Source organism: Folsomia candida, unplaced genomic scaffold (assembly GCF_002217175.1).
Source record: "Folsomia candida strain VU population unplaced genomic scaffold, ASM221717v1 Fcan01_Sc001, whole genome shotgun sequence".
In the NCBI taxonomy this organism is placed as follows: domain Eukaryota; kingdom Metazoa; phylum Arthropoda; class Collembola; order Entomobryomorpha; family Isotomidae; genus Folsomia; species Folsomia candida.
Window position 1 is genome coordinate 13,865,368 of NW_019091193.1, and position 15,786 is coordinate 13,881,153.

At 39.5% G+C, this 15,786-nt stretch overlaps 2 protein-coding genes across 2 annotated transcripts; both read right to left on the reverse strand.

Moving 5' to 3' along the window:
* Window positions 1–4,501: 4,501 nt before the first annotated feature.
* Window positions 4,502–11,950, reverse strand: LOC110842823 (spermatogenesis-associated protein 5-like protein 1). Its single transcript, XM_035847006.1, has 10 exons — window positions 11,588–11,950; window positions 10,543–11,409; window positions 8,394–8,776; window positions 7,896–8,066; window positions 6,994–7,219; window positions 5,795–5,951; window positions 5,603–5,646; window positions 5,218–5,354; window positions 4,842–5,099; window positions 4,502–4,712 (listed from the first exon to the last, which is right to left on the reverse strand). Exons 1-10 carry the CDS (start codon window positions 11,847–11,849, stop codon window positions 4,602–4,604), a joined length of 2,616 nt encoding a protein of 871 aa, XP_035702899.1. The 5' UTR covers window positions 11,850–11,950; the 3' UTR covers window positions 4,502–4,601.
* Window positions 11,951–12,109: 159 nt separating this feature from the next.
* LOC110846144 (organic cation transporter protein) lies at window positions 12,110–15,771 on the reverse strand. Its single transcript, XM_022092786.2, has 13 exons — window positions 15,630–15,771; window positions 15,181–15,292; window positions 14,481–14,673; window positions 14,313–14,416; window positions 14,123–14,234; window positions 14,014–14,059; window positions 13,876–13,933; window positions 13,692–13,802; window positions 13,411–13,571; window positions 13,031–13,303; window positions 12,830–12,943; window positions 12,698–12,759; window positions 12,110–12,581 (listed from the first exon to the last, which is right to left on the reverse strand). The coding sequence occupies exons 1-13, from the start codon at window positions 15,670–15,672 to the stop codon at window positions 12,342–12,344; spliced, it is 1,629 nt and encodes a 542-aa protein (XP_021948478.1). The 5' UTR covers window positions 15,673–15,771; the 3' UTR covers window positions 12,110–12,341.
* Window positions 15,772–15,786: the final 15 nt, after the last annotated feature.

Sequence of the window (15,786 nt, forward strand, 5' to 3'; positions counted from 1 at the left end):
TGCAAATCAAGAAGATTTCAGATTCTCCACTAAATCACATCTCTAGATTTGTCATGTTTTAGTCTGGGTAGCTGCGGTGTTACCAGCACGTTACGTGGACCTGAACTAAATACCAAAGTCGAGTTGTAAACTCGTCAGCGATACTTTTTGATAGTTGGAAAAGTACATAATTTATCATCCTCAATACACAGTACGAGATAAGTAACTCGCTCGAGAACATGCACTGCACGTTTACGTGAACGTACGCGTACACGTATTTATACAATCTAGATACCCCTTGTAAACTTTTTCTCGGCAATATTATTAGCGTTATTTTTAAAAGTAGAAAATTGAAAAACAAGATAAACTGGACGTTAATGGATGATGAATTTGACTTAAAAATACTGACAACCCAAGTCTCATGTAGAGAGAGAAGACGACAACAAGATTATATATTCCTGCATGCATATACCTTGTCGAGCGAAATACTTGAAATTACACTTGATATTTGCTGTAGATTCATGAAACTAGTCAAGTTTTGCTGTTGAAAGTCTCATCCAAAGTTTCAAATCAGCAATCAGGACTCCCCAAAGTGGGGAAAGTACACGAAATTAAATGTATTCCATGTCGAAAAAGAAAATCCACTGCCAAATGAAACCAGGCGGTTTGAATTGCTTTTGGGTTTGGTTTTATATTTCTTCTAAATGAAAGAATCAAGTGGAGTTGGGAGTTTTGAGTGAGCATGTATCCATCCGATTGCGAGTATAATAAGTGTGCAGCGGGTGACAAAATAACACGGGCGACGACAAATGTATAATACGACGACGATGACGACGAAAGCAAGGGACACAGGACGAATTTAGCTGGTGGTGCTACAGAGAGAGAAACATCCACAGGAGGACACCTCGGATTACATTATGCCATTCCAGTTGGAAATGACCCAATAAAATCCCCAGCTCTCAACAAAATATTTACATTTACTCATCCCACAAACTTTTACAATAATACTCGAATACTACTAACCCATCCACACCAAACAGCTCTCCAGCCCTCTCGTTGTCTTTCCCCTCCGACAGTCCGCAGACACATGGAGACAAATGCTGCTTGGAAATGAAATACAATACGCACGGCTTCATCCACGTTCTTCCACGTTGGGAAAAAGGCTGAGCTTTCTCCCAGAACAACTGGGGGTGCAAGTGGAGTGAAGGTGTATTAAGTTCACCAAATTCAGAGAACAAGAGTTTCCCCGAGAATGATGATGATGTAAAGAGCGTTCAGTATGTATGTATTTCGTGTATTTGTTCACATTCATACGTGCAGATGCAGATAACTACGGATGTAGTACACACATAGGTACATATGAAATTCATAAGGTTAAAAAGTTTTTCATATTACACTTTCAAAAAACACACGGGCACGGTACACATACACATTCGTCTCACACAGGGAAACGTATGCGGAAAAACCGTGCTTATTGTTTCTTTGTACGTACATGCGAGAAAAGTTTAACCAGTATAAACTTGAATAAAAATCTTTCAACGACATTTGTTGTATTTTTATTTGTTGCACTACGAATACATCTCCAGTTTAGTTGTTTACTTGATTGCTTGTTGTACATTCCCCAAATATTTGATCCCCCTCTCTATTTATAGTTCAATAAATAGCTAGACAAATCAATGATGAGCAATTTGTAGCTCGACTTAACGAGTTTTAATACAGGCGTGGGTGGTGGAACATTGTATTGCGGGGTTGAAAGTTTGGAGTCCTTTAGATGCGTTTATTGACTTTGAAGTCACGGCGCATGAATGAGTCACATTGTATTAGATGAAAAAGGTTTTATGCAATAATGATCAGATCTCTACCGTGAGATGAACGAGGACTGACAGCAAGGAATTCAAAAGAAAGTCCACAAATCAACCAACCATCTACAAATTCAACAAGCTAGAAACAGGAGGAAACATCAACTCAAAGGGTAGTTGTTGGCTCTGCTTGGAAGGATGAAACTCGTGAGCCACGAGTAAAACCACCTTTTACATACTTCTTTGTGTTCAGATTCGTATCGTATCATGAAAACAGCCAGTCGAGATAGAATCACTTCTGTAAAGATCTGATACCAATATGGATGATTTGTAAAAAAAATCACAATAAAAAACGGGAATAAAGTACAAAGTAGGGTTCGGTAATGACGCACCATTAACAGACAATAACGGTGGCTCCATTTAAGACGATAAGGAAAGCAGCTAGGGTATTCGCGATACAAATTATTAGTGCAGAGCTGTAAAATCTAGCAGAATATTCTTATTTCTACCATCCGTTTAATAAAGTTGATTTCTAGTCGTCGCCTATGGCTTGTTGAACGAAGCTAATCTCGAGTCTCACTCAATAAGCTAGTATTTGAGCTGCTGGGAAAAGATGTACATTTGAGCACCATCCTCGCTCTCTCTCTCTCTCTTAAAGCGGCATTAATTCTATCAAAAGCCTATTATTTACTTTTATCTAGAGCTTAATAGGTTGATTTCGCTCTTATTGCGTTATACTGCGAGTGCTTTGTGCTTTCCCCGTGCCATCCACTCCAGCCTGAACTTTTAGACATTTGCATTTATACACAGATCCATATAATAAATAGGTAGGTATCCAAAGTCCTTGCTCTTGTGGAGTTTATTATCAGAGGAAGGAATGTGGTGATCTACGAGTTTATTATTTTGGTTTTCTCTTTCCAATAAATTGAGAGAGCAGCAGACAAATCCCAAACTGCCAGTAGTTTGTTTGTTCTCGAGAAAATATGTTTATGTCGTAGTGGAGAAAGTCTCAATGGATGGCGGAGGAGGTCGGCCGGTCTCTGGACAGCAACATTGTATCCTCCTTTGTAACCATTTGCGTAACTTTACAAGTTTTCTCTCCTCCCGTGCATATGCCCAGCCATCATCAAATGGGAAAGTTATCAAGGAAATGAGCTCCTATCGCGCTATTCATCCTTGTTGTAATTTAACAGGGCAACAGGAAGGAAACATGTATACAAATGAGTCAAATGTGAAAATAAACTTGGTTAATCCTGACACATGGATGGCATCATGGTCGCATCTTCTCCAGATGTATGTACGTAGCACGCTGGAATTGTTGGTGTGGGAGGGGGACCTAAATATATATCAAATGCATGCACATTGTCCTGGCTGTGCTTACTTACTACGTACTTACTGGCGATGTGCGTACCTCCAGTGCTGGAGGAACGGAGGATGTGAAGCGGACCGAAAAGTTTCTTAGGTCCAAGTGGCGAAATTATATGGGTGTGGAACAGGCTGCAAATCGCAAAGTTCGGTATGCTCCGACAGTGCCATTCATTAAGTTAGCCCCCCCATAGACCTAGACACATCAGATGGTTGCCACGAATAATGTTTCTATATTTTATTGTTGCGTCCTCCTCCCCGTTTGCTCGCGTCTTGTTGATATAGGTTCCTGCGGACGTCCTATAAGCGAAACTTATTATGCTGGTCCTCCTCGTTTGGCCCAAATTTACCTTCTCCAACGGCATTTTAACAGTTTTTATCATTGCTTTATATCACCAAACGTATCAACACATAAGCGAGTAGAAGAGCACAAATTTATAGTATTCCTATTTAATTCTGGTACAATGGAGGGGTCTTTTTAGCTTATCCCTCAATTAAAAATTAATCATAAGTGTAATGCTAACATGGGAGCGTGTCGTTTATCTTCCGGCGCTGGCACCAAAGTACAGAGTTGGGAGCCATATTATAAGATAATGGCACTTATCTTTTTGACTCGTACATGCCTCTTAAATAATTGTGAATTGGACAAACGCTATGCCGAAGAAGCCGACCACAAATCAAGTCAAAGTTACGCTTGTCACGAGGAGATTGCAAGTTTTTCATGATACAGCAGGCTTTTACCGTTCGGGTAATATTGAGACTACAGAAAGCTGTGTGCCTGTCCATGGTGGTTATTACGTAAGACGGTCAAAGGCAACCGTTAACAAGAATCAGTTGGAGGTCGGTCTGAGAAGGAGTTTCTTGGTCATGTCATTAACTGCCAGCAAGATTTCAAAGCATGAAGCATGAATGTCACGAATTTGATTAGTTGTCTGAAACATAATTAAAATCGACCTCTTAGATAGAATTACTTTAAGTTATTGACCATATCCTGCCAATGACAAGTTATCGTCTCATATTTTAAATGTTTGATTGTTCCAATGAAAAGGGAATAAATTGAGACACTTGCTTTTTGTTATAAAAACATGTGAATTTTTGGACCCCAGGCCCACATCTTTTGCTATTCCATTATATGGACATAGTCTAAAGAGTGGTATAGAGTGTGAGAAAGCAGCATGTGGGCCATAAAACATGTGTGTTGTACTTTTGGATGCTTTGTAGGTTTTAGTAATTCCTTTGTCTTGTGAACCAAACTGGGTGGTCAGGCAGTTAATCAAAATGAAACGATAAATCCTAACATTCTGCTGCAGCCCAGTTGGATTATGACAGTAATTTTGGGAAGTGGTAATGCCAAAAGGACACTCGAGTAGAAAATGCTTTATTTGACACTGTTTAAAATAGAAAAGTACGTATAGAATTCCAGAAACACATCTAGGTAATTAAATTCGCCAGAGATCATCATGTCGTCGTCGTATTGAGCGAAGGACCCAGTCTGGACATGGCGTGAACAAGATGCTCGTTGGTAACACAAGTGGAGCTCATGTTATCACATAACGCCAGGAGACCAGCCTAAGAAAACACGAAAAATATATATTACAATGCATTTGACACCCATGATCGATAACCACAAGCGCAGTTATGTAAGTTATATAAATGGATGTAATATAATATAATATCTGAAATAAATAGCGTTCGCACCTCTCTACACAGGTTAACCAAGTCTGCGCCAGAGTAATATTCAGTCTTGGTTGCAATTTCTTCAAAATTCACGTCAGGACTGAACGGTGTCGTTTTCGCACAGATCTGCAATAGCTCAAATCTGCCCTCTGCTTCCAAAGGAGGCAGATAAATCAACTTATCAAAACGCCCAGGTCGAATGAGAGCGGAATCAATCATATCGATGCGATTTGTAGCAGCAACAACGAGAACTAAGGGACCCAAGGATTTTGGATCTGTCTGAAAATTTGAAGGTTGTAGGTAATTGATAGACATTGGTTGCAATAATTGCCTGCTCAGCCTTATTCGAAACTCATCTCCAGTAATGATAATTACACGTATTCTTATTACTACCAACCTCCGAAATCGTTCTATCCGTTGAACATTGACTCAGCGTTCCTATTCCATCCATTTCCGTCAGCAGCATGGACAGAATGGACTCATTTGTCGTTTTCTCCTTTTTCTGTGACATTTGACGGCTTCCCACAATTGCCTCTGTGCGGTGAAATGCAAAAGAGTGATTTTAATAGAAAACGAAAAGTACCTAAAAATAAAGTTTCCTTCGAGGCTTCTCTCTCACACTCTCACTCGCTGTACCAGATGTGAAATGTGAAAATGTGATTTAATGAGAAATGTAAAATCTTTCGTTCAGCATCTGTTTCTTCTTTCATCAAGAGGAGAGGAGGAAATCAATAGGGGAAGAGAAAGTAGAGGCCTAATTAGTTTAGCAAATGTGTACCCACCCAATTCGTCAATGAAGAGAATACACGGGGACGCCATTCTCGCCCTGGGAAACAATGCAAGGTGGATTTAGGGAACATATTTAGTGCATACGACTCAAATTCTCTAATAATAAAATATATTCATAAAGGTTGATTAATAATTTTTTGTTCTAAATAATTATGAATTTAACGCTCAAGTGTACAAATCCTTACCGATGGAATAAGTCAGCCACAATTTTTTCACTTTCTCCCACAGCCGAGGAGAAAAGCTCAGCAGCGGAGACGGATAGGAAATTAGTCTGGTGTGATGCTGCGACGGCACGAACCAGCGTTGTTTTCGCACAACCAGGTGGCGAGTGAAGCAAAATCCCTGTCAACATATCACACATCTCAGGTTTGATCCTACGGGGATAAGCCACACACCGTCACCTTGCTCGTGTAATAATAACCCACACACACACACGCAAAAGTGGTATTTCCCATAACAATATCTACATTCGTGCATACGTACCCCATGCATACGCTAAATAACGGGATAAGCGTTTATGTGCATGCTGTGATCCAGCCAGAAAGAGAGCGAGAGACGTAATACACATGGCTTAAAAGCTGGCTGAGTGAATACGTATCATAAAACAAAGTGACTGTGGGGGGACGACGATGGCGACAACGGAGCATATAGTTTCAGCTTTCTTTGCTTTCTCCTCCTCGTTTCTTCCTCTACTTTATCTTTCTTTACCAAATTCATAAATCCACTCTCGATTTAAGAAGACTAGGAAGACGTATAAATTCTAACCGTTCCCTCCGACAGGTATTACCGACTCTCTATTCTATCTTTCGCTTTAAATTAACTAACTGAAAAATATGCCTGCTTGTCTCAGTGTCACTTTCATAATCTTCCGGAGAAAGTGACAAAGTGAACACGGGATAATAGAAGCAAACACACAAATCCAAGCTGCGGTTGTGTGGCTGCATTCATTACTTATACATACACGGTTGGCTGCTTGACTCTCACTCTTTCTGGCTGGGAAACGGGCAAGTACGTATATACACATAGATATTTGGGTGCGTTCTGTGGAAGCATTTTGCTGGCGTTTACATACGTTCAGTCGCGACATGTACGACTGCACGGCTTTGCTAATGTAACAGAGCTGCATGGAAATTAAAGGAAACACAGGTTGAAATCTGTATAACACTATTTGTTCAAATTCTTAATGGAAGGGGAAGAAAGGGAGAAAATTGAGAGGATTACAAAACCGGATGAATTTTGTACAAGGAAGGAAAAGGAGGAAGGATGGCAGGAAGCAGAAGGAAGAAGAACTGACAAAAAGTCAAGTTGATCCAACAGAGTCGAGGAGTATTTACAAGAGAATTACTAGAAGATTATAAGATTCGTCCAAACTATATATAGTTACCTTTTGGAGGCGTGATACCCATTGTTCGAAAAGCATGAGGATATTTGAGCGGCCATACAATTGCTTTAATTAAATCGTGCTTAACAGAATGTAATCCGGCGATATGATCTAGTAAAGTGGTCCGTTGAATATCAACCACCCCCAGACTTCCTTGAAGAACGGAGGGTAAAATCCGAGATAATGCGTATTTTATATGAGGCTCAGCCACTTTGGTGCAATGTTCCTCCTAGAATCAATTAACAAACCAGATCAGAACCTTAACTTCGTCAAATGAAGCGAATTGAGAATACGATTATCTATCTCTCATCCATCCAACCGATAATCCAACCCCCCAAAAAAAACTGTGTGCTGCTTCATTCATTCGTTCATTTTGAGATCACTTGGCTGGGTCGCTTAACAGTAGATCTTAAATGGTCTCTTATTCTCTACTATGTCCATACGTACATATATCTACTGCATATTTATATCTATACCATCAGGCATCCACTTTTTTCTGAGGGGAGAAAAAAAGAAAGCTTCTGTGCAAAAATGATTCTAACAACGGGGGAAAAGCTCAAGGAGGAAGAAGGCACATGATGTTGCTGGAGAGAAAGTCTAATTTTTATTCTTGGGAAGCCACCACTCTCATCACAACCCAAAAACACGATCAAGTATTGCTCTAGCTGCTGCTTCCCGGAATACTTGACTCAATTGCTTCCAACATTCAAAGTGGAACCTTCTTTTCTTTTTCTCTTGGATATATTTGCTTACGAACGACGACCCAGCAGCAACAAGGACTTTAGCCAGAAAGAATAGGAAAGGTTGACGAAGAGACCAAGACGCGTTCTGCTGCTGCTGTGTGGTCTGAACCGTAGCACGACTCCTTTTAATCTACTTCACAACATTTAACTTGCTCAACTTACGTAGGATTTTAGAATTGCCAGATGAGCAAGTCGAATTAAATCTTGTCCCACATATCCTGGTGTTCGCCTTGCAACTGAGTCCAAGTCCAATTTGCTCAATGAGGGTACCTTTTTGCTTAACGACTTGAGAATGAGAAGTCTCTCTTGTTCCGTTGGAGCTCCGACGTATACCTGCGACGAACAAATTCAACCAAAGCAATTTAATGTGTCGAGTCACAATGTACAACGATTGAACCCGGAATATTAAGTGGAATGAAAATGAGATTTTCCAAGAAAAAAAATTAGAAATGTGAACAAACTTTTAATCGTACTACTCTCTATCTATACTACATAGATAAATACTACTGCGGTATAGCAGCACATTTATGTAAATTATCACTGTTCGTGTAGCACAAACTGACAGCGAGTGTATAGAAATTCCTTTGTGAAATTGATCTTTGAATCGTGAAGCAGACTCATTAAACGAGTAAATTAATAAATATATAATTCTTCCTGTACCTCTCTTTCTAATCTTCCAGCCCTTCTCAATTTGGCCGGTATGAGGAAAGGTTTGCTCGTGGTGGCGACCACAATCAACTTTGTATTCGAAGGAGGAATAGCATCAAACAAAGTGCAGATATAGTTGAGCAACTTTTTTGTAGGATTATTCCCCTTGTTTTGATCATTAATTTGAAAAAATTCGTCTATCCTCGGAATAAGAAGAACAGTAGGGGAGAGGGTTGCACTGAGCAGGGAATCATTCCAAATTTGCCCCCAACTCTCCCCGATTGAATCGAGGTCACTATTGCTCCCAGTTAACTTTTTGTGGACTAGCAAGTTTGCACGTAGCTTTTTGACAGTTTCATGCACGACCAGCGACTTTCCGCAACCAGAAGGTCCAGCTAAAAGTAAACAAACCAACAAAGTAAACTTTCCGCCTGAAATCAGTCACACTCATTCTTTTCTCATCACATCACCACATCACATTCTCATCTCATCATTTTCTATATTTTATGATAACCCTAACCTAACATTGCTTTGATTTTAATTAGATAAGGGTGTTGATAGAATCAAGCAGACGTTTTACTCATTGGCACGACCAACCGAGGAAGATGAAAATGCAAATTCCGACCCATTTTTATGTACCCCACTTACTCCAGAGTTCATGAAGAAGAAAGAAGAAACACCCCTGACAAATGAAGAAAGGTCCCTTGCACTACAAACTATCAAAGCGTCTAAGGATGGGATTGCCGTTGAAGGGAAAGAAGGATGGAAGCTGGTGTGGAAAACAGCAGGGAAAAGCAAGAATGGGAAAGAGTGGAAGCATAGTAGTTTGGTTTTGCAAACAGTTAACGGCAAACGTGAATTTGATAACAAGCAACCACAGTACAGGACATACACCATTTGCACTGCTCCAGGTAACTGAATAGGAACTCTTGACATGTTTGGGGTTTTACAAGATTTTGATAACACTTGTTCTGTCTTTGATTTGATTTGTTCGATATTATCCTTAGAGTGTTATAATTACACTGGACTGACTACCTCCGTCTCCAGTCCGAAATGCCACCACCACCAGGGTGATAAAACCGGATTTGCTGTTGCGGAAATGACAGATTTAGGGAATAAGAAGATGCTGGTCATCCACCAAATCATTGTGTCATTCAAGTATGCCGACGAAGAGAAAAAAGAAGAGAGAGCTAGAAGAGAGTGCTACAGATGCAATTAACAGGAGGATTTCTCCGAGTAAGGGTGTAGACGATTGCACTTCATGGAGAAAATATTGCAACGCCAGAGAAACGGTCTCCCCCATTGAAATTCGTCGGGAATACTTTGAGACAGAAGAGGCAGCAACAAGGTGTTACGCAGTCTGGCAGGTGAATCACTTGTTCTCATTCACCCAACTATAAATTGTTGCAATTTCCCTTATCTATTTGCTCATACTCAATTATATCTTTGCAGACCGTCACTTTGCTTAAACGTCTCATGGAGCCATCAACAACTGTGAAAATCCTTCACATAAATAACATGATTACTTTTCCCAATGGTGCGGAGAAGGAGATGAAAGAGGAGCTGGAAAAGGAAGGGATAGAGTTGTCAGTGTCGTCGTGGATCGATCCAAAGAAAAGGAATAATTTGGAATACCCGTTTGAAAAAGAAGCAGTTGGGAATGCAGCAATCACAACAATTACTAAAGACAAAGATTTAGGTGCTTTGTACGTAGTGTCAAATCCCCATATAAACTACTTCGGCAAAACTGAAAAAGGAGACATGTTACATATTAGCAGTAAGGACACTGTCGTCACCTACTCAACCATGGATGGCGCGCTCCCCTGGGAATTGATTCCCCTCGGAACTTGTCCCCTAAAGGATCTTGAGAAAAATGAAGCCCACCTCCATATCTGCAATTTATTTGCGTACCTTTTGAAGCTACGACAGTGCTTTATGTCGAAGAAACCACCATACAAGGCCCTTAACCATACTAAGAAGGATGCTCACCCAGTTTACTTGAATAAGCAAACAAACCAAACTTTTTTCGACGAGGATTCTCTTTCTAAAATTCAAATGTTTATGAAAAAATACTACGGTGTTGGAATATATTTGGGCCCGAAGTAGATGTTTTAACTTTGTAATTTTCTAATTAAATTTGATGTTTTTATATGTTACTTACCGATGAGTAAACCGTGCGAGTGAAAGTTGTTCATGAGAGGAAAACATTTTCCATTTTCCGAGTCCGATTCACTCTTGTTCCTTTGCTGCATCTCAATTAAAGATGTGAGCACTTTCTGTGCATTCTCAACTCCAAACACTTGATCCTCGTTGTGAGCAGGTCCACTTTCGGTTGTGGTTGCGACTTCCTCTTGACGCTTGTAATGACTAATGTGATGAACATGGTTAATTAAGATTTCCGTTTTTGAAGCAACTTTCCCAATGTCATTTTCAGCATCTTCTTCTTCTCCTCGGAAATTACACTCTTCCACAAATACAAATGAGAAGGATGGACAGCCCAGAGATCCCTTCTTCCCTGCAAGAGGACAACCCCTCAAGTCCACAAGGACATTTGACCTGACGTGAATCTCATATGACTGAAATATTTGCCGAATCTTTTCTCGTAATAATTTCCAAGTACAAAACGTGCCAGTGGCGGAGGGAGTGTGGAATTTAGACATTCCTTCAGCTGTGGTTTCCTCCCCTTCTTGTTGATGAAATGTTTTAGTCATCGAAAAAGAAGATGACTTTTCCTCCGTCGTCCTACTCGTCATTTTGTGATTTGTCTCATAAAGGAAATCAGAGAGTGGAGCGTCAGATATCACTGTCAATCTCATCTTCTTAATTGTAGACGACTTGAGCATTCGGATATCTTTTGATGTGCAGCAAAGTGCATCATTGAATCTCACGCTTGACTCGGGCTCGTCCTCATCTACATCAAAACCAGAATTTGCCTTGGACCCATTCATCTTCAGCCTCCATCCCAAATGACGGGCCAACTCTAGCTCTTCCCAACAAACTTTCCCATATTTTCCGTCAGCTTCCTCATCTGAAATACAAAATCCACATAAATGTACCACGAGCAAAAACCCAAGTGCATGCATTCAGCCAGGAATTCGTTTGCAAACTCAGTCTCATTTTCTGATGAATTTGAGTTTGTCTGAACTGAGCCACTACAAAATGCAAGTCTCAATTCGTCCCCATAAACAAGTATTCTATAAACGTACCATGGGCGTTGTTGGACGAGAACATCAGCTCCTCCACTCTCGAGTCGCACTGGATGAGGCTGAAGCCATCTAAGAGCCTCGATTTGCAACATCTTCCCAAAACTCGACTACCGCGGGAGGAGAGTCCAATGCTGACAAATGTCTCAAAAAATTCCTCACCATTTTTGCACTCCAACTCTTTCACGAGCGACTCTGTCAAAATGCAGGATTGGAAATTCAAAATTGACGGATGAAGCAAATTCACGGCGAACGTTGTCGCCATTTTTGCAGAACAGAGTAAAACGAACGAATGGAGGAACACTACAAACTACGCGAAACTTCACAGATTCACTTTCCGTCGGAATAAAAACATGTTACTGCAACTATCAGTGCGTAATCAAGCTGGTTGGGGTAGATTGAGACAATGAGACTCCGTGGTCCTGCTAACGGCGTCTCATCATGAGTAAAAATGTATTATGCAATCACTCACTGAATTCGTCCTCCTAAATGTAATAATAATGAGATGATAGAGATGGATGTGCATTTTAGTTGAATTTTATTTATTTGAACACTCTTGTAAATAATATTACAGCATACCTTACATATTATGTAAAATATCAAGTTCTTAATTAATTAAAGTGTGACATCTAATTTTTACAGATTTATGGCCCAGAAACAAGTTATAGTATTAACAACTTATATAAAAACTATACAAAACGATTTCCTATTTTGTTAATTTTCTAGAAACTAGATTTGTAGTGGGACGAATAGAGTTTTAAGCCGACTCGGATACATTAAGTTTTTCGGTGACTTCTTTTGGCTCATCTGTGCCCCGGCCACGACAAAAGTTGAGAAAGGTTCGATAGCCTGTGTCTCCCACGCCAAAGTGCTCACCCTCCTCCACCGTTTGGGGCATTTGCTTGTTCAAGGTTTCAGGTAAAAACAAGGTCAACATTGCAGATAATATTGCAAATGTTCCGAATATAACGGTGGGCAATTGCTTGTCAACAGAATCCTATGGCAAGAAAAGAAAGGAAATCGGTTTATGTCTGATTCACAGGCAGTGAAAATAACGTTTCATATGATCCGGAAAATGGAAATTCGAAAGATTAGATATGGAGAAAACATTACCAGGAGGGACAAAAGTGGGGTTAGCATTCCACTGAAACGAGCAGCCATTGCACCAACGCCAACTGTAAATGTACCAACATATTTGAAATTAATACGCTTTATATACATAAATTTCAATAGTTATAGACGGACCTGCCGAATTTCGAACTACTGTAGGAAATAATTCTGCAGTGTAATTATAGATAATGGCAAATGATCCGGCAATTGACATCTTTCCGAGCATGACTATTGTTGTTATCACAGTGCCTACATTTAATTTACGATATTAGTGCTGATACAAAGAAGAATTCACACTGATGTTTTTTTTTTGTAAAGCGAAGAATATGTGTGTACCATTTGAAATGAATGCAACAATGATGCATGCAAATCCACCAAGTAGCATGAGGGTGGAGCACAAGCTGCGCCGCCCAGTCTTGTCCACAATACAAACGACAAGTATGTAGCCTGGAATTTCCGCGAGTCCGCTGAAGAACAACAAGAGGTACGGGTTTCCGTGCAAATTTCCAGTGTTGAGTGAAAGTCCGTAATACACAATGCTATTCGCAAACCAATTGAAGGCGACATTGATGGCGCGTGACATCAGGACAGGTTTCTTAAATAAATCCCCTGTTGTACATGTCATAATATCATAAATTACATTTTTCATAACCCAGAATTATTATGTATCACAAATAATAAAAGTAATTGATTGTGTAGACATGATATTTTCTAACCAATTCCGTATGACTTTCCCTCTGTCGAGGGTAAAACTATTTTTCCATCAAATTTGCCATCAAAGGGTTTCCCATTCATTTCCGTTGCTTTCTTTACAATTTGCACAGCTTCAGCAGTTCGACCTTGGCCCCATAACCAGCGGACAGATTCATCAATTAGCCTGAAATATACCACTATGATTGTGTAAATGAGCAGATGCATTGGTGGAGAAAGTCACTTTCATATTTATCTTATAACTGAACATGGTTTGCAGATAGGTATTAATGTATTGATTACTCACCACCAATGAGCAAATAGGGTCAAGCTATGCAAACTATAAACAATTTGCAAGATTGTGATGTCTACAATTAAATAGCCCCAAATTGCGACGACCATTACCCCCAAGGCGAAGCTGGAAGACAGAGAAGTGTGTCATTACGTTATTTAACTTGATTGTCTGAAATAATAGGTTGAGAAGAACTTACTATAAAGAAAATAATGTCCCACAAATGGTACGTTTACTTGGTCCCACAAGTTCCATTGCTATTTCCAACAAGCACAATTTCTTATAAATATTACAGTAATTGAGATTGTCAAACAAGTAATATTATTTTTATACTCACTCAGACAGAATCCACTTATATAACTTCCTGCACTAGCAAATGCTCCCTTAAAATACAAAAGTCATTAAATTAAATTAAGACCATAAATATTTAATCAATTTAATCTTACATAGAAGAATAAAACAGTGCAGTAGAGAGGATAATACGAAATAAAGGCTGATGCAAGTCCTGCAAAGAGCTGTAACACTCCAGATATACAGAAAATCGTTTTTCGGCCATATCTAACAATTACGAATGTAAGGTAAGAATTATAATTATAACAATCTAGAAAATTACTCTAGAAAATAATCGACACTTGCTTATCTGCCATTGGTCCAAGAACAATTGCTCCCACCAGAACGCCAAAAATATAAATTGCTTGAATTATGGCTCGTTCCCATCGCTGGTCACAGACCAAGTTCCACTGTTTTTTTCGAAGGGGTCATATTAAGAACAATTATTACGTTATGTACAATTCTATATATTACCGAGATGACTCTGGACTCTTTGTAATAAGTTCCATCATACACGAATTGTTCACATCCAATTGTTTCGTTAGTCAATGCATCAAACTTTTTGCAAGTTTCATAGTTTCCATCTTTGAAGGGAATGTACGGTTTCAACTCGGACAAGTTAAAGGTGGGAGTGGACACATCGGCATCAAGTTCTTGAATGTAGCATCTATCCCAGAGGTAAAAGTCACCCAAAGCTTTAGTTTTCATTTTGCATTACCGTCATGCCGTCCGCATTGTTCACAATGAGAATTTCAAGAATACGATGTGTCAGCAAAACTCACCGTCCATGAAAGTATTGCTATACCAAAATGTTGCATTGCAATAAGACATTATAATTGTAGTGAAAATGATGCCGTTAATTATATTATTATTCGATATGATTATCCTCTGGTGTGATGGCAAAGAATTAGAGTTAACGAGAGCAAAATTTTTGTAAGCTAAATAAAAAAACTTGGATAGACATAAACACATGCAATTGCTTAGCTCCAACAGTAGATCAAATTTCAAAGAAGCATGGAAATTTGATCATGGTCGTCATATTTTACTACCTTGCAAGCAATCAGTTAGGTTATGTCATGTAATAATATTTCGGTAAGATGGTGGGCATGACATATATACAAATGTATGAAAATGAATTTAGTAATTGCGTCTTGTATGAATAAAGAAGTGAGACCTGTGGGAAGGGGTGGGAGCAATCGCCACGATGGAGAGCATGTGAAGGCCTGCGAGGAATCCTCCGAGGAGATGGAGCATATGCTGTCGGTATTGATACTTGCCCCAGTCTCCTGAAAATAATGAAAGCAGTTACATCCGGTTCTCTCCGGTTCTCATATCTTTCACACTCCATGCACTTTTCCGCCTGTGATCTTCTGTGTATGCAACACACTACCAAATCCAGAGCACAGTGCGAATCTTGAGATTGGCTGGTATTTCCGTAACTCCAAGGAATGTACATCCAACAAATGGCATACAAGTGACATATGGCAATCTTTCTGCGCTCTACTTGTGCACCTACTCATTTTTCTCTTAATTTATGTATTTAGAATGTTACTACGCTTAAAAAAATGGTGATGACGATAACTAGGCTTAAGTTATGAGATGCTTAAAGAAAATATTTAGTACCAATCTGGGAGAGGAGTTCTTCCAATAATGGGTCACTGTCCATTATTCTCCTGTCGGTTTTCTTCCTCCAATTGTATTATTAGACTGAAGAATATTCACCAACAAGTCAAAAAAATATGAGTTCAAGAGACACGGAATTCTTTTCTCCGATTCTGCA